The sequence below is a fragment of the Myxine glutinosa genome, chromosome 5 (assembly GCF_964187855.1).
Source record: "Myxine glutinosa chromosome 5, kmMyxGlut1.1, whole genome shotgun sequence".
NCBI classification, from domain to species: domain Eukaryota; kingdom Metazoa; phylum Chordata; class Myxini; order Myxiniformes; family Myxinidae; genus Myxine; species Myxine glutinosa.
Window position 1 is genome coordinate 154,913,867 of NC_136265.1, and position 18,779 is coordinate 154,932,645.

Here is an 18,779-nt window from a genome sequence, read left to right on the forward strand (position 1 = left end):
CATCCAGTCGCGACCCATCGAACCCCTCCCCTCCCCCCCCCCCCCCCCCCCCCCACAAACCGTCATGGAAATATTGATTGCTTATGACGTTAATATCTTGGTAAGGGTTCGGTTCATCATCTTTGTACAGTAGTACAATTCGTAATTGAACAATAAAGCAAAGTGACGACAATCATACCAAACACTGTCCTTATTTTGTTGTTATCTTGTACGGATCTCCACGACCATGAGGAGAGAGAGAGCGAGAGACCACGCCCCCTTTGAGAATGAGCAGCGACTTCGATCACAGACACCGCCCACTTGATATTATTGTCAGCCAATCAGGCGTAAACTCCCTGCCTTGTTAGCAGCTTCGAAAGAGATGAATCCGCCCCTACGATGAATCCGGATGAAGATTTAATGAAGAAGATGAAGATGATGATGATGATGATGAAGATGAAGAAGATGAAGAAGATGATGAAGATGAAGATGAATCTCACAACATTCATTGGTGGTGTATCTTTTGTGAAACAGAATAAAACTTGAATTATTAAAGTGACATGCCAAGATAAGGTGTTTGAACTTTATTTTAATCTTCATCGTGAATAGATGATGAACTTAAAATGTAACATGAACTGATAAACAAAACATGAATAACTTTTACTGAAAAAACCCGATATGCATCTGAACTTATATCCAGGTTCAATGTTCCGTTATCATGAACAACATTAAATAAACAACTTTCACTGATTAAACCCGGAAGTGAAACTTACAAGCCTAATTCAAATGTTCCGTTGGCAGCATTGTAGATGTGGATTATCCACATCAGTGCGATGGTTGACTTTGCATATTGGCTACGAGATCATCGATTCAGCTTTGAAGCGGCGACAATGCGATTCTCAGGTTGGCGCACAGGGCCACTGTCTCCAGTTTGTTTCGATACTGGGACTTCAGATATGTCACCGTTGAGAAACTTGTCACACATCCACGTCGTCGTGAATGGCATCAGGAACTTTACCGTGAGATGTGCAATCTCTGGGTACTCATGAGATACTGTCAGCCAAAACTTTACTGAAGTGTCCTTCCCGAACAGTGTCTCAAGTGTACCGTCGGACACGATGTCGATCAAGTCCTCTTTCAATCTGTTGGACAAGATGCAGCACTGCTGAACGTCGACTGAATAAGGGTCTCGGATCCACTTCTTCTCCACGCGTGGATCAACAGGAAAGTATTCGTCAAATCGTTTGCGCAGGTTCACCAGATGTTCGACGATGACATCCTTTATGTCCACATGTTCCTCAACACTCTTGCTGAGCAGATCATCCAGGTTTTCGAACATGTCAAATTCATCATTGGTCTGTACTCTTCTCTTCCATAGATCCAGCTTTGACTTGAACGCCGCTATCTTGTCATACATTACGAACACGGATTTCGCCTGCTTCTTCGTTTTGCCCTGGAACGATATGTTCAGATTGTTCAACAAGTTGAAGATGTCGGCCATGTATGCCAATGTTGCGATGAATTTGTTGTTTTTGTAGTAGACTGCCAGGTCTGACCTAGCCACCTCCAAGAATGCGAGGACCTGGTCGCGAAGTTCATACAATCTTGCCAAAGCATCTCCTTTGGAGAGCCAGCGAACAGCTGCAAAATACAGCACAGTGGTGTGTTCTGCATCTTGCTCCTTACACAGCTCTGCAAACAACCTCGAATTTAGGGTGCTCTTCCTGAGATGGTTGATTGTTTTCACTGCAATGTCCATTACTTCGGCAAGTCCAGGTGACATCTCTTTCGCCGCTAATGCCTCGCGGTGGAGGAAGCAGTGGGTCCAGCTTGCCTCTTGTGCCACATCTTGGATGAGTTTAATGACACTGCTGCGCCGACCTGTCATCGATGCCGCACCATCGGTACAAACGCCAACACAGTCTTCCCACCTGAGGCTATGCAATGCGATGTGTTTGTTGACGACTGCGAATATTTCTGCGGCCATGGTCTTGGTCTGTAGCTCGTCACATGCCAGAAGATCCTCCATAAAATCATCGCGATGCCAATAACGAACAAAGATGAGGATCGACGCCTTCTGTGCGATGTCCATTGACTCGTCCAACTGGATGACAAACTTGTTGGCCTCTAGGTTTGCGTACAGCTGGTGCTCGATGTCTTCGCCTATGTCTATTATCCATCGTCGAATCGTGTCGGCAGAAAGCGGAATGGTGCTTATCTTGGTAGCCGCCGTCTCTCCAAGCACTTCTCTGCACATCGCCTTGGCACATGGCAGGATGAGTTGCTCTGCAATACAAGATAAATAAAATAACACATGAACATTTCTTTCACTTTATGATGAATCTTGATTTTGTTCCCAGGCAGAGGGGCGCAACCTGGGGGTCGTTTGGGGTTTTCCGGGGGTCATGAAGGGGTCATAAATAACATATCAATTTGTTGAGCCCATTTTTAGGAACCTAACAAAGGTACATAACACACACAGTATTTTGTTCGCGTATGCACGTACGTCACGACCCCCAGGTTAAGAACCGCTGTTCCAAGGCATTATAAAAATTCAATATGTATGATGTGATTGCCGTACATACTTTAAAATAAGAGGCAAAGTTTAAGAATGGCTGTATTGCAACAAACAATAAAACTTACGAAGTTGTGATATACCAACGTACACATGGCACGAGTAATAGTGAGCAAGAACCCGACACATCAATATTCTAAAGACGAAATTAAAAACTAAATTTTACGATACTTACAGCGCCATGTATTACTTTATGAACCTACAAACCGCCAATGCAGTGAAATACTTTTACGAAAAAAAACAAAAAACTTACCCGCAATAGTGTACGGTTTCTTTTCTTTGGCTATCTTCTCCGCCATTAGGTCGCTGGCTTTGGTCAGTCCCTTCGACTGAAAAACAGCCGAACTCATTTCTGACTTGCTGTTGTTCATCTCGCGTTCTTTCCAGAGAAAAAACTCCCGCGACTTGTTGACATGATCTCCATGTTTCTTCTCGAGGTGCCGTTTCAGCTTTTGGGGTCTGAGAGACTCGTTGGCCAACACGTCAAGGCATATCACACACTGTGGTCGATGAACATTGTGCTTATCGATATTCAAGGTGAAACCATAGTTCAGGAACACAGGCTGATACTTTCTAGCCATGGCGAGTACCTTACGCTCACAGCTCAATCTTTCGTATGAAAAGCAATGGACATTCGCATGTCGGAAACTAAACGTATGATCTGACTGATCGGATGTACGCGTGGTACAGCGCGGTAGAAGAGTCCACACTATAAAGTTTGTGTCGGCGTTCGTTTGATCTCTGTTCTGTTCAGTCGGGAGAAGTAAATCGTCGATAAAGTTTTTTTCCCACGATTTCTGAAACGATGGTGCGACCCATTGAAAATCCTTCGCGACCCAAACATTGGGTCGCGACCCATAGGTTGCGGAACGTCACTCTAAAGGATCAAAAGGTACATTCCAAAACTATGTAATTAATAGACTACGTACTTAATAGACAGAATGCCACTGAGTTCAAACAGTATGTTATCAATAGACATATAGTCACATGGCTGGGGAAGATAAAATTGAAATGTTTCTTCTTGAAATAATTTTAAAATTATGGCTGCCAGACCGTGCGACTGATCACGTTTACATTTTATACATTCATTCCCCTTGATGACTATATCAGGCTTGTAAAGTTTGACTTCAAGAACTTAAGTAGTTTCAGAAAAACAATTATTTATTTATTTTTCTTTGTACAACATGGCTGTCAGACCACGTGGCTGATGATTTATTATCAAACATCCTGCTGTCCCCAAGGCTTGGGGAACGTGTGAAGTTTCCCCTCGATCTGTCCAGCCGTTCTGGTGAAAGAGGTTTTTAAAGTTTTTAGGTTAAATTCAATATGGCTGCCAGACCATGTGACCTATATTTTATTCATTATCACCCTATATTCCCCAATGCTAGAACATTATGTGCATAAAGTTTTGCATAGATTTTGATGTGCATGAGCTTTCGCATAGTAATTTTAAAACCCCACTCAAACTGGGTAGTCGATAACTGAGTATATGTATATAACGTTTGGTATTGATCAGATATCTCTACGTCTATATCGAGATATCCGTAGAGATATCTCTACGGATTTGTTGCGGATCTCTACGTCGACCTTCTTCCCCTTAAGAAGGGGGGATTAGTCCCCTTGTTTGTGACTGACCGACGTGAGTCCTGACGCTGCACAGCTCCCTCCGGAGAGGCAGGGGCGCAACCCCGTTCGCGACCGCGGACAGATGTTAATTGCCAAGCGGTTTAGCAACCGCGGCACGAACTATTAACAAGAACTAGACCCGATTCCGAAACGTTGGCCAAAATCGCGCCACAGGTATTCAATGAAGGAAAAGACAAGGACGAAACGGATGTGAATGAAGAAGGAGAACGAAGGTAGGAAATACAAATATAATTTATTACTAATATTTACACAAATCAAAGGAACCAAGGAAGGAGGAAGAACAAGAAAATAATTTACAGAAACAATTTACATTTACAATTACAATTACATATGTTACATATGTTGAAAGCAGCAGGAAGTTGGGGTGTGAAGAGAATGACAGAGATCTGTAATCTGGTGGTGAAAGAAGGCCGCATTCCAGTGGATTTGGAACTGAGTTCCCTCGTCCCTCTATACAAGGGGAAAGGTGACCCTCTGGAGTGTGGCTCGTACTGAGCGATAAAGTTATTGGAGTATGGAATGAAGGTATTGGAAAGGGTGTTGGAGAGGAGGATAAGGAAGAAAGTGAAGATCGACGAAATGCAGTTTGGATTTATGCCAGGAAGAGGAACGACAGACGCGCTTTTCATTGTGAGGCAGTTGCAGGAGAAGTACATGGAGAAGAGGTAGAAGTTGTTTTTTGGGTTTGTTGATCTGGAGAAAGCATTCGATAGGGTTCCACGCAAAGTATTGACATGGGCATTGAGGAAGTTAGGAGTGGAGGAATGGTTGATCAGAGTAGTGATGGCAATGTACAAAAGAGCGCGCACAGCTGTAAGGACGAAGGACGGGAACAGTGGTGAGTTTGAGGTGAAGGTGGGAGTGCATCAGGGGTCGGTACTAAGTCCACTACTATTTGTAGCTGTGATGGAGGTGCTGGCTCAGAATGTAAAGGAGGGTTTACCGTGGGAGTTGTTGTATGCAGATGATCTGGTGTTGATTGCGGAAAGTATGGATGGACTGAAGGAAAAGATGAACAAGTGGAAGGAATGTATGGAGACAAAAGGTCTGAAGGTGAATATCGGAAAGACGAAGGTGATGGCAAGTGGTAAAGCATGTGGTGAGGTGGAAATAACTGGGAAGTGGCCATGTGCTGTGTGCAGGAAGGGTGTCGGAGTGAACTCCATTCAATGTACAATGTGCGCTGAGTGGGTTCATCAAAAATGTAGTGGTCTGAGAGGGTCATTTACCAGTGTGGCAGCTACATTCAAATGTAAGGTGTGCACAGAGGGAGCTGCAGATGGAGGAAATGTTGAGTTGGATCTTGGAGACGGCGTGAAGCTGGAAGGTGTGAAAACATTTTGCTACCTCGGAGACATGCTGAATGGAGAAGGTGGATCAGACTCGGCAACGGTTGCTCGAGTGAGATGTGCATGGAAGAAGTTTCGGGAACTGAGTGGCGTGCTGATGAGGAGGAGAGTGTCGCTGAAGCTGAAGGGAAAGGTGTATGCTGCATGTGTGAGAAGTGTTATGATTTATGGGAGCGAGACATGGGTAATGAACGTAGAGCAGCAACGAAGGCTGGAAAGGGTGGAAATGCGAATGGTTCGGTGGATGTGCGGAGTATCGTTGAGAGAGAGGAAGACAAATGATGAATTGCGAAAGATGATGGGAATATTGCCTGTGATTGATGCTGTGAAGAAGAACAGGTTGAGATAGTTTGGTCATGTGTTGAGGAAGGATGAAAGTGACTGGTTGAGAAGAGTGATGGAAATTAATGTAGAAGGAAGTAGAGGATGGGGAAGACCGAGAAAGACTTGGCTAAAGATGGTGGAAGAAGAAATGTGGGCAAGGGGGTTAACAAGGAGAGATGCAGAAAATAGGGCAAAATGGAGAAGATTGTCATGGGGACCGCAAGGCTAACCCCTGCTCTAGCAGGGAAAATGGCCTTAAAATGCATGTTGTTGTTGTTGTTGTATTGATCAGATAAGGTTAGTTTTTCCATCCAAAATGGCTGCCACACCACTTCACCGATGATGTCATCATTATCAGACTATATGCTGCAAGGGTAGTTGATCATGTATAGAGTTTATATTTAACGTCTTAACGTGGTAACTAACCGTGTCAGGCGGCTGTGCGTTGGATTGTAGGGTTTGAGTGTGGGTAGGGGTGGGGGGATTATCCTGCACCTCATTACTCCCATAATTCACTGTGATACCCTGTTTTGTGAGCCTTGACAAATGCACGTACGCCTGCTCAACTTGTCCGGTCTCTTCATCTTCCCTGCTCAGTGCTCAGGCTGTGCAGTTTGTTTGTGTATGGTGCATTTCCTGTTCTCAACCTGTACAGGAAGAACTTTTGGTTAAATAAAAAGTGTGTATGAGTGAATCCGTGCAGTGCGAACGTATGGGGTGTACTGCACAGTATTTGTACTCGCCTTATGCAGTCAATGCCAGGCGCCATGTCAGTCATGGGATGAACAAGATAAGCTTGTAATCATATCTGCATTTCCAATCTGTGTGTAGTTCAATCTGTCTGGATATTTTTGTTGTGAACATTACATAAAAATGGGAACGTGTCACATATCTGAGAATGGTGTGCATGCTGGTTATGTAATACTGCCTCATTTTAACATGTTTAAGAGCAATTTTGAATGATTAAATAAGGTGTTTGGCTTTTTGGAGAGCAACTAGTGATGTATGCGTTGGCCAGGAAACCCGGCCCGTCTCATTTCAGATTGGCTTTGTTCGATGATAAGGCCATTTAACAAACTGCTCGATAAAACAAATGAAACATCTAATTTTATCCCGATTTTTGCATATGAGTCTACAGGGGCACGTGCAATTGCTAAAATCGCCACCAACAGCTTCCAAGAGTGTAGAATTAGTGGCAATGTACACTGGGGGGAAATCCGTTATTTTAAATTTATTTTTCGACCATGTTTCCCCAAATAATGGGCATTCCGTTATTTGGATGTCTGGATAAAAGAGGTTCCACTGTATTTGAAACACAGCTGTTAATGTTCATAAAATGAATTAATCTCTTTTGAGATATTCTGGTAAAGATGGACTAAATAAGTTTAATAGCAAATAATTATAACATTCATAGTCATTTCTGCTTCTTTACATAGTCAAGGCTCGTAGAAGAGCTCCTGCAGTGAACAGATCGGGTCATAATAGACAAAACTAGAACTGCACTCGGAGCGCAAACCTCCGCCAGGCTGATCAGTTTACGTTTTGTATCCCACTGATGGGCCACATCTGGATTGAGACCTGAACCTAAATCTAATCGGCTTGTTCTTGTCACCAAACCAATAAATCCACCAAGTTCTGTCATAACTTTTTTTGTCCATAACTTTTTGAAATATCTTGCTATACAGTATATAGTTTTTCGCCACATCTCTCAGTGGTGAGGAATCACTTTTTAAAAATGTTTGAACCGGATCCATATTCAGATATTTTTCAAAATCTAATCAATCCGTCCTTGTCACACTCCCAACTAGCCCACCAAGTTTCGTCTGAATCTGTCTGCAACTTTTAAGATATCCTGCTGTATATTGTTTTTAGCCCCATCTCTCAATGGTGAAGAATCGCTTTAAAAATTCTAGCACCCGGATCCGGATCTTCACCAAAATCTAATAATGTTATCCGTTTCACATACCCAATCTCTCCACCGAATTGCGTCCGAATCCGTCCACAACTTTTTGAGATATACTGTTCAAAAGTGACAGACAGACAGGGGTCAAAACTTAACATCCATCCACCTTCCATGACCGAGGTAAACAGGATACAAAACGTGCACGCATGCATGAGGCGGAAACGTTGGACGCAAGGCAAATGCGGTGGACAAGATGGACGAGATAGATACAGCAAATTGGAAGGAGGAGGGATTTGGGTGGGATGAGGGTTAACCAGGGTATACAATCATTGTTTTGGATTGGTGACTATCTGGGATGATGGTGAACAGCTGTCTTTAAGACCTAGAGGGAAGAAGATTGACGAGGATGTGGACGTTGATTCCACAGGTTGGAATAAAAGAAGAAGAAAAAGAAGTGGATGTGAGCAGTGATTCTCGATTTAGGTTGTTCCACCAGTAAGGGGTTGATGGTGGACCATGTGAGGTCTGCAGACACCTGGGGAGGTCAAAGCATGGAAAGAGCAGAGGGTGCAAGACCATAAAGGAGGCTTTGGAAGCACAGACCACCTGTTTGCGGTGGTGAAGCAACTGTTTGCAACTGTTTGTGGTGGTGAAGTGATAAGCCCATAGACTCAGCTTTGGCATTGCAAGAGATTACAAAAATCCTGAAGGCCTTGGTTTTCACGGTGTCAAGATTAGCAAGATGGGAAGCAGTGGAGCCAGCCCAGAGAGGAGAGCAGTATTCCATCAAGCTGCGGATGAAAGCCTTGTTGGTGGATCGGAGTTAAGTTTTGCAAGGAAGGACTTTGTACGACGGAGGATGCCCAATTGTCGGCTGGCTTTGGAGGCCAACTTTGAAGTGTGGTTTGCCCAAGAAAGATCATTGCTGATTGGAACATGTCTGACAAGTGGAACATGTCTTTCAATCCTGACAAATCTCACACTCACTGTCTCTCCGAAAATACCCTCTGGAAAACCCTCCCATCTACTTTCTGAACAATCCTCTCCAAGAAGTTCTGTCACTCAAGCTTTTGGATCTCACTATCAGCCATGATCTTTCCTGGGAAACCACATTTCCAAGCTGGCCTCCAAAGCCAGTCGCCAACTGGGCATCCTGTGTCGTGCAAAGTCCTTCCTTGACACCTCTGAGCTCCTCACCACATACAAAGCTTTCATCTGCAGCTTGATGGTATACTGCTCTCCCCTCTGGGCTGGTGCTCCTTCCTCACACCTAATTCGGCTTCACGCTGTAGAAACCAAAGCTTTCAGGATTGGTATCTCCTACGATGAAGCTGATTCTGAGGGCTTTTCACTCTCCCACCGCAGGCAGGTTGGTGGTCTTTCTGTTTTCTACCGACTCCTCTCTGGCCTGGCTCCCCCAGCTCTGTCTGTGCTGTTTTCCCCCAAATATTCCTGCAGTACGCACAAGAACTTCCAGCAACCCTCTTCTTGTGAAACTGCCAAAATCAAGACTCTCTGTTCACCTTCACTCTTTTATTCCACTTTTTATTCCTGCCTCTGGAACAAACTCCCACACTCTCTTCAATCCCACTCCTCCCGCAAAGTCTTTAAAACAGCTGTTCACCACCATCTGTTATCTTCCCCCATCCAAAACATTGATCTTTTCTACCCTCTTTAATACACCCCAAATCCACCTCTTTCAATCTCCGACTTCATTCCTGAAATTCCTAGTCGTGTAAATTTGTTTTATACCGTGTACCCCTTCCCTCTCCCTCTCCCTCCTCCTCCCCCCTCCCCCCCCCACCCCCAGCAGTCTGCCTTCCACAGATATCCCGGTCTCCCTGTTCTCTTCTGTTGTGCTTGTGTGCTTCCCTCTCTTTCCCATCTGTCTCCCCCTCCCTTTATTGTTTTATGTGTCCGTTTATGTTTTTTGTGTTTTATGTGCTAATGTGTGTTTAATGTGCTAGCTCTTGCACGAGCCTCGATCTTGTATACAAAAAAAATTCATTGAATTGAAAATGGAAGCTTAAGGGAAGGGAACGTAGCAGAGGGTAAAATGGGAATGTGCTGATGGTAGGGCCACAGTTGGATGGTAGGGCTCCTTTCTACATTCCCTAAACTATCCAGAACTCCACCCCTCCTTCAGTGTCCTCAAACGTATTTTTGACTCGAAGGTCTCAAACTGATTTTGCAAAAAATGTTCGTTTCCCATGAATCGTACACTTTTCAAAATCCAATCTCACCCCTCCCCTCAAAATCCTCCCCATCACCCATCCCTTTCAAATCTCCCCCCTTGCCCCTTCCCTCCCCTCCCTCCTAAACTACCCCCACACCCCTCCCCTCCGAGACTCTCCCTCGCTCCTCCCCTCCTCGACTCCCCTCTCACCCCTCCTCCTCAAAGCATCCTCCCTGCTTCTTCCCCCTTCCAACTTTCACCTTCATCTCCCCCATCCTTCTGCCTCGCTCTTCCCCCTCCTCAAATAACAGCTCACTGTGCCTCACCCAATCTCCATCAAACCTTTTGTCCGCCCCATTCTTCCCTTTCTCCAAGCTATTCTGAAATCTCTGAAATCTCTGACACACCTTCAACAGCTCTCCCTACCTCTTCCTCCTCTTCCACATCTTACCCTACCCCTCCCCCCCCTGTTCTGGACCCGATGCTCCCCCTTCCTCTTCATTAACGGTATGGACCTCAAACATCCGGGGCCTTCGCTCAAACTTGACTGATCTCTCCATACAGGTTGCTTCTGACAAACCAGATGTGATCTGCTTAACATAAACTTTCCTCCTTCATGATGTCGCTGATGCCTTGGTATCTCTCCCAGGTTACTCCCACCTCCGGTATGATAGACCTGAGCCTCGTCCTGGAGGTGGGGTTGCTATCTTTATAAAAAACTCTCTTCCTCACTCGCCCTCCACTGCGCTGTCTCCACCTCACCCCCAGGAATACCTTTGGCTACGGCTTCCCATTTCGCTCCCACCTTTTGTTCATATGTGTGTTGTACCGTCCACCAAACAGCGATGACTCCATCTACATCTCGCTGTCTGATAATATGGACCAACTTCTATCTACCCATCCCAACTCTCTCTTCCTCATATGTGGTGATTTCAATTGTCACCATGCCAGTTGGCTGGGTGTGGGTACCACTCTCACCAGCCATGGCTCTTCAGCAAAGGACTTCTGCGACTCACTGGGACTGACACAATCTGTCAATTTCCCGACCCGGATCTCAGTCAACGGAGCATCTTCTCTTCTGGATTTGGTTATGACAAACTTCCCTGAAAATGTCTGCTGCTCTTCTTCTGCTCCAATCGGCTCATCTGATCATGTGCTTGTCAAAGTGGACATCTCTCTGACCATTCTCAGAGAGCCTCCTCAGCGTCGACGAGTCTGGCATTTCACTCAGGCCAACTGGCACGGTCTTCAAGCAGCCATCAATCATCTGGACTGGTCTCCCATCTCTACCGCCTCTGACATCAACTCATCCTGGGAATTCTTTCAAAGTAAATTGCTCTCTCTCATGCACAGATTTATCCCATCTCGTCTTCAGTTGTCATACCCTTCCTCCCGTCCATGGTACATGGAATCTTGTGGTGAGGCTGTTGCCCTGAAACAACTTGCTTTCGTCTCCTGGAAAGCAAATCCAACGGAAGGAAATCTCATTTCCTTTCACAAAGCCCGAAACAAGTGTGTGTCCACCCTCAGGAGAGCCAGGAAACAATATCTCACCGTTCTCAAGACCGAACTCTCTTATCTGTCTCCCTCTTCCAAATCCTGGTGGCGTCTGGTCAAATCTGTTTCTGGTGTTTGTTCCCCCTCCATCCCCTCCCTCACCTCAAACGGCTTAACGGCTGACTCCGCACGTGAAAAAGCTGAATGCCTCAACTCTGTGTTTGCCTCTAAATCTTGTGTCACAAAACCCATCCCTCTCTGTACCCACCGTACCCAGTCATACCCAGCTGCTCCTGGACTCTGTGTCCTTTCCTCCTGACAAGGTGGAAAAGTTTCTGTCAACCCTCGACTCTGATTCTGCAACTGGTCCTGACGGCATCAGCCCACGGGTCCTAAAATCATGTTCTTCCGCTCTTTCACTCCCTCTTTCTGTTCTCTTCACCCTCTCTTTTGCTCAAGGTCATCTGCCATCTGCTTGGAAATCAGCCAACATCACCGCTTTGCACAAAAAAGGTGCAAAAACAGATCCCAGCAACTACAGACCAATCAGCCTTCTCCCAATTATCAGCAAAGTCATGGATTCCATCATTGCTTCAGATATGAAATCTTTCCTCTTCTCCAATGGCTTGATCTCTGATCATCAATTTGGTTTCAGACCTGGACACTCTACTCTGGACATGCTGCTTCTGCTTTCTCAACAATGGATGGAGGTCCTCAACGCCAAACAGGAAATTAGAGCTGTCTCCCTTGACATTTCACGTGCCTTCGATACGGTCTGGCACCGTGCTCTGCTCACCAAACTCTGCTCCTTTGGTATCCATGGAAATCTCCACGCATGGCTGGCGGACTTCCTCTCTGGTCATAGTCAACGTGTGGCCGTGAATGGGTTTCTCTCATCTCCTCTTCCTGTTCAGGCTGGAGTTCCCCAAGGTAGTGTTCTGGGCCCTGTGCTTTTTCTGGTCTTCATCAATGATCTCTCTGACTCTCTTGAAAATCCTCTCTATCTCTTTGCTGACGACACTACTCTCTGTCGCTCCATTCCTCATCCCTCAGATCGGCAGTCTGCAGCCTCCTCACTCTCTGCAGACCTGGACAAAATCACAGACTGGGCAAACAAATGGAACATGTCTTTCAATCCTGATAAATCTCACACTCTTACGATGTCTCTCCGAAAAGACCGACTGGAAAACCCTCCCATCCACTTTCTGAATAATCCTCTCCAAGAAGTTCTGTCACTCAAGCTTTTGGGTCTCACTATTTGCCATGATCCTTCCTGGGAAAACCACATTTCAAATCTGGCCTCCAAAGCCAGTCGCCGACTGGGCATCCTCCGTCGTGCGAAGTCCTTCCTTGGCACACCTGAGCTCCTCACCACATACAAGGCTTTCATCCACAGCTCTATGGAATACTGCTCTCCCCTCTGGTCTGGTGCTCCTGCCTCACACCTAGCCCGTCTTCACGCTGTTGAAACCAAAGCGTTCAGAATCATTGGCATCTCCCGCGATGAAGCTAACTCCAAGGGCCTTTCACTCACTCACCACAGGCAGGTTGGTGGTCTTTCCGTCTTCTACCGACTCCTCTCTGGCCTTGCCCCCCCAGCCCTCTCTGGGCTCTGTCCCCCAAATATTCCTACAGGTCGCACAAGATCTGCCTGCAACCCTCTTATGGTTAAACTGCCAAAATCAAGACTTTCTGCTCACCTTCACTCCTTCATTCCTCTTTTCTCCCGCCTCTGGAACAAACTCCCTCACGCTATTCAATCCCACTCCACCCTCCAGGTCTTTAAAACAGCTGTTCACCACCATCTCTTATCCTCTCCCATCCAAAACCTTGATCTTTTCTACCCCCGCTAATTTCGGTCCCCTTGTGTTTTATACCTCTCCCCCCCCCCCAACCCCCCCTTCCCCTTCCCACGCCTCCTGCCCCCAAGCCCTCTCCCTCCCACACTTCTCCCTGCTCTCAAATGTTGTGGTTGTGTGCTTCCCCTTCTCTCCCCATCTTGTCTTCCGCTCCCTCTTTTTGTATATTTTGATTGTCTGGTTGATTTGTTTGTGAAATAAATGTTAGCTCTTTCACGAGCCTCGATTCAGTATACAAAAAAAAAAAAAAAACCAAAAAAAAAAAACCGCCTGTACTCATGAGGATACTTCAACTGGAACCCATTTAATTAAATGCCTGTGCATGTACGAGTATTTATGCATTCACGCAGTTAGGTAATTATTCAGCACTTATTTCATCCCTCTTCTCTGAATACCCATCGGCTAGTTGGCTATATAGTGGTGATGTAGTCGAGTGCAAATAAGACAAGTTGGAGTACCACAGTTCCTCCTTACACGATTCTGATTAAGACCATATTTTTACCTGCGACATGTCGCAGGTCTATAAGGGCTTTGCGGTGCTGTCGTTTTTGGGGTTCTTGTTGGGGCTCAATTTTTGAAATGTGTATCCATTGGTCGGACAGCTGCCAGACCACACCCACATCTCTCGTTTGACTTGCACACACCAAAGCACCTAGACAAAATGATTTGGCCGCCATCTTGGTTTTCTGGTTGGCCTAACCCTAACGCATTGGGCTCGTCAGCGTCTGCTTATGATACACTGCCCAGGTTTTTTGCATTAGATTTTCATTGGCTTTATTTGGGTTGAGTGTTATTCACGATGAGGGACCCCAAAAATCAGAACTCACGTCAGAACTCACAGTAATCAAGTGTTATGTTGCGTTGCATTACGTAATCGAGCGTTTTGGTTCGCAAATTACTTTAAAATAATGTTACGTAATTTTTGGACGGCCCAATATTGTAGTTAAGCAATCCGTTTAAATGTGACGAATCAGCTCATTCTAATATAACCGTAGGGAGGGTGACGTGGGTAAGAGGTGTCGAGTTAATTTTTTTTATAGCGCATTAAATGTGTTTCCCAATCGTGCTGTTCATCTTTTTAGAGTGCTTTGAATGTGCGTTTCCCAATCGGCCCATTACCGGATTTTGTCGCAGGTGATGATCATAGTGAGGTCATTCTTGATCAACAATGGAAGTATAGTATTTGGCATGGTGTCGTTGTGTTTTTATCAATTTATTTATTCAAGAAATTTTCCTCTTTTTTTTGATGAAGTGTTCCTATAAAGTATTTTGACAGGATGCTGCAGTGGTATTGTACTTATCTTTGAGAACTCTAGGCTGGGTTTGACTCCAAAGCCACCTATAGCCTATCAGGTTAGTGCTTCACAGTTAGTGTTGCATCTCTTGGATGGATGTTTAGCTAGGGTCCCATCTGCTTGCATTATTTCGTGTACATCAAAGATCCTACTGTGCATTACCGCCTTTTGTTATCTTACACCTGGAATGTCATGGCAATATTAGTGGAATAGACAGCTATGAAATAATCACTTGTGTTTATACTATGGGCGCAAGGGTTCATGGTCACGAGACATAAATCTGTGACCTTTTGCTGCGAACAGTCCATGGCAAGCTGGGGTGGCTTCAATGGGATAGTTATTACTTTTTTGGTGAACGTGTCACAGTTCACCATGTCTTCTAGAACAATGAATTTGGCTTGTTTATTGCAGCCTGAGCAATATGACAATTTGGAAAGTGTTATCTTACATTGGTGTCCACATCATTGATTTGATTAATCAATTATAACTCTGTATATGCCAGGCTGTTTGTGTTGGGCTAGCGGCTAGGGTGCCGGCTTAGGATCCTAGGATCCTGGGTTTGAATCCCGGTCGATCGCTGAATTAACGCCAGGGGGGTTGACTCAGCCTGTCATCCTTCCGAGGTCGGCTAATTGAGTACCAGTTCACTGGTAATTCCCTGTTTGTCGTTAAAGGCGGCAAAAAGGGTTGGCGTCAGGAAGGGCATCCGGCCGTAAAACATTGCTTCAAAAAGGGGACCAAATAACAACAACAACCACGGTTCCCGAAAAAGGCCAACCCCTGCTTTGCGGGGAAAAATGGCCTCTAAAGGTGGTTATTTTTTTTATTTTTTTTTATTGCAAAGTCCATGTAACTAGTCGAGTTAACGAGGGTGAATTTAAGTTATAACTTCATTTATTATATTTGCTTTTTCCTGTAGACCCTTGTAAAATGGCAGATTTCAATGATGTTGGTTTGCAGTCTTTGACCCCATTGCAGCTTGGAGGTCCCGCAGGCCATAGATATCTGATCCCCAGCCCTGTTTTGTGTGTGATCTTTGCAGGCAGTGGGATGAGTTCCTGGATCCATGCCTCAATAGCAAACAGAAAGAGGCAGTTCTAGCTATTACGACTCCACTATCTCAGCAACTTCCTCCTGTGCTACTTGTCGGGCCTTTTGGAACGGGCAAGACATTCACCCTCGCGCAGGTCGCCAAGCACGTGCTTTTGCAGCCTGATTCCAGGTGGGCTGGTTATTGGTCGAGCATTGAGGGTCACTTACACACTTCTGGCTCAAAATGAGAGAGCCTTATGGGTCAGACAGATCAGCCGAATATATTTTTTACTTTTAGTTTACCGTTAGTTTTAAATATAGTTATGCCTCCACCGATGGAGTAGCCAGGGGCATTATGTTCTTGGTCTGTCCGTCCGACTGTCCATCCGTCCGTGCGACTTTCCATGATTATTGATAGGTTTCCATTACCACGATACTTTAAGAATGGTTGAAGGGAACTAAGTCAAACTTGATACAAGTATGAAAAATGATGCAAAGTATAAACGGATTAGATTTAGGTTTAAGATCAGAGGTGTCCCGTGGGGTAAAAATTATGTTACTGCACTAACTTGTGAACCAGTGATGGGTGGGATTTTGACCAAACTTGGTGCAAGTATATATTTTGATGTAAAGATGAACTTATTGGATTTCAGCTTTTAAAGGTCAGAGGTCATGCCAGGTAAAAATGTGATAATTGAGAACAGCTGAAGGGATTTAAATCAAACATGGTACAAGCATGTATAATGATGTAATAATGTGTACTGAGGCACACACATTGGTCGATGTCGTGATGTCAAAGAGTGCCGTTATAGTGTTGTATATATTTTTTGCATTATTTATTTGGATATCTATTTTAGAAGCAGGGTAAGTATATACCTATTAAAGAGAATACATCAGTTAAGGAGGTGTTTTCTGATTTGTGGACATAATCTTAACTAGGTGTAAGTAGAGACACAAAGCTGGTATTGAAAGAACACGGAACTTCCTGCTGAGGCAATAAGTTGCAAGCGTGAGAAATTCCAGATTGAGAATCCCTCCATGCTTTTGAGCCTCCTATATCTCCTCCTGCCACCGATGCCCCATATTTCCAAACAGCAGGAAGGTAATCTGTTGATTTGACGGTTTTTTTGCCGACGTATCAGTGACCATTGATAATATGGAGACAAGGCTTTTGTGCATTGCAAAAAAACATTCTATTTTAGACCTGTACAATCACTCTTCGTAGGAAACCTTTAGGATAAGCAATACCTGGCTTGGTATATGAGGAATTGTCTTGGATACCAGCCCAGATGCCATGTGTTTCCCAAAACAGTCGTCGTGTTTTGCACAAAGTCACGTGTGAATCTGCCCATCTCTTAAAGCTGACCGATTGCCTTTAGGTGGCACTGTTGCAGTGTTCTGCACCAACAACTGTGATGCGATTTTCCATTACAGAGGGACCATTACTCACGCTCGCACCTCGTCGCTCGTACATTGTCTATTACTGAAATACTACAACTTTTTTCTTGGAAGGACAAGTAGAAATTAGAATACAGCAGACAAAAAGGAAATGAAATGTTCTGGTGGAGACAGATTAAGGACACTGCAGCTTATCTTGCTAAGCCAGCTTTCTTTTCCGGGAAAGATTTCATGTCTGTACGACGTTTATTAATTGTGCAATTTTCATGTGTTACAGTCTGTTTTTTGTTTTTTTTGTGGTACAACAAGAAAAATGGCAAAAAGAAAACTATTTAAACGCCATAATTATCTGGCTTTCTTTTTCTTTACTTTCATTTGTTTCCCACTCAGTGTTTTATACCTCTGAAACCGAAGGTCTGAGGAATTAATTTTTTGGGATGTCTGGCTGTCTGTCTGTCCATAATCGTTTTATTATTCTGAACCACTGAAAGGATTTCAACAAAACTTAGTATAAGTATGTACTGTAATTGAAAGAAGAAATAAATTGATATCAGGTTCAAAAGGTCAAAGAGTTAAGGTCATGTGCCCTTACATGGAAAATTGTTTTGTTATCGCAAAAATAGTGAACCAATAAAAGGATTTCATCCAAACTTGGCACAAGTATGGAGTGCAATACAGGATGAACTGATTCGAGTTTGGTTCAACAGGTCAAAGCTTAAAGGTCTTTTGCCCTTTGAAAATCATTTTGTAGACCATGACTTGAGTTAGAAGCATCTAATGTTGTCTCTCCTCTACTTGTCTCTAATTTCTCCCTCACGCTTACTCTCTCTCATGTGATGTTGAATTTTTCATGTGACCTTTAACCCTTTGAGTACGGGATTATTTTTTGATAAAAAATACCCCCGGTAAGGGATTAATTTGGCATTTTGGTACGGCAATGCAACCGCGTACTGACGATCTATTTATAGGTATAGTCGATGACGTGTAGTAACGTCATCCGTACACAAAACTTTTTCGCGGGTTGCGGCACTGGACGTCATCCGTACTCAAAGGGTTAATTGGGATCAAACGTAACAGTGGGTGACATCAAATGCGTGTGGAGGCATATTCATTATTCATTGACTTATTTGTGTCAAATTGTATTTTACTGTTTTTTATGCCTCGGCTGATGAGGTCGCTGGAGGCATTATGTTTTCGGGTTGTCCTTCCAGCTGTCCGTCCATCTGTCCGTGATGGGTTTACGTTACCACGATAATGTGATAGGTTTACGTTTACGCTGAATGGATTTAAATCAAACGTGGTACAAGTATGTACAATCTATATATATAAAACACAGTTTGTGTGTGTGTGTGTGTGTGTGTGCGTGTGCGTGTGTGTGTGTGTGTGTGTGTGTGTGTGTGTGTGTGTGTGTGTGTGTGTGTGTGTGTGTGTGTGTGTGTGAGAGAGAGAGAGATGTTACCGATAGACTCCGAAACGGAGAGGCTCACGTGCTTGATATTTGGCATAGACATGGCCATTGAGCCTGGGACGAACATGGCTGAGACCATATTTGACGAGATCCATATTTTTTATTCATATTTATCTCAGCGCATTTCAGCGAAGTACCCGCTAATCTCAGCCAGTGCGAGCAGCTCGCTGATTCGCTCAGAGCGATCACGTGATGTTCCATCCCGTCACACTTCACACGTTTGCACGTGATTCAGGGCGAAAAGCCATTGCGTTTTTCACCTTTGTGCGACCGTGTT

General features: G+C 44.6%; 1 protein-coding gene across 3 annotated transcripts in view; it reads left to right on the plus strand.

Annotated features, from left to right (window-relative positions):
- Positions 1-18,779, plus strand: part of LOC137426905 (putative helicase with zinc finger domain) — a 331,899-nt gene that overhangs the window by 62,270 nt on the left and 250,850 nt on the right. For all 3 annotated transcript variants that reach the window (XM_068115906.2, XM_068115908.2, XM_068115907.2), the window contains exon 12: positions 15,647-15,826. In XM_068115906.2, the coding sequence (XP_067972007.2) occupies positions 15,647-15,826 (180 nt within the window). The remainder of the gene's footprint in view (positions 1-15,646; positions 15,827-18,779) is intronic.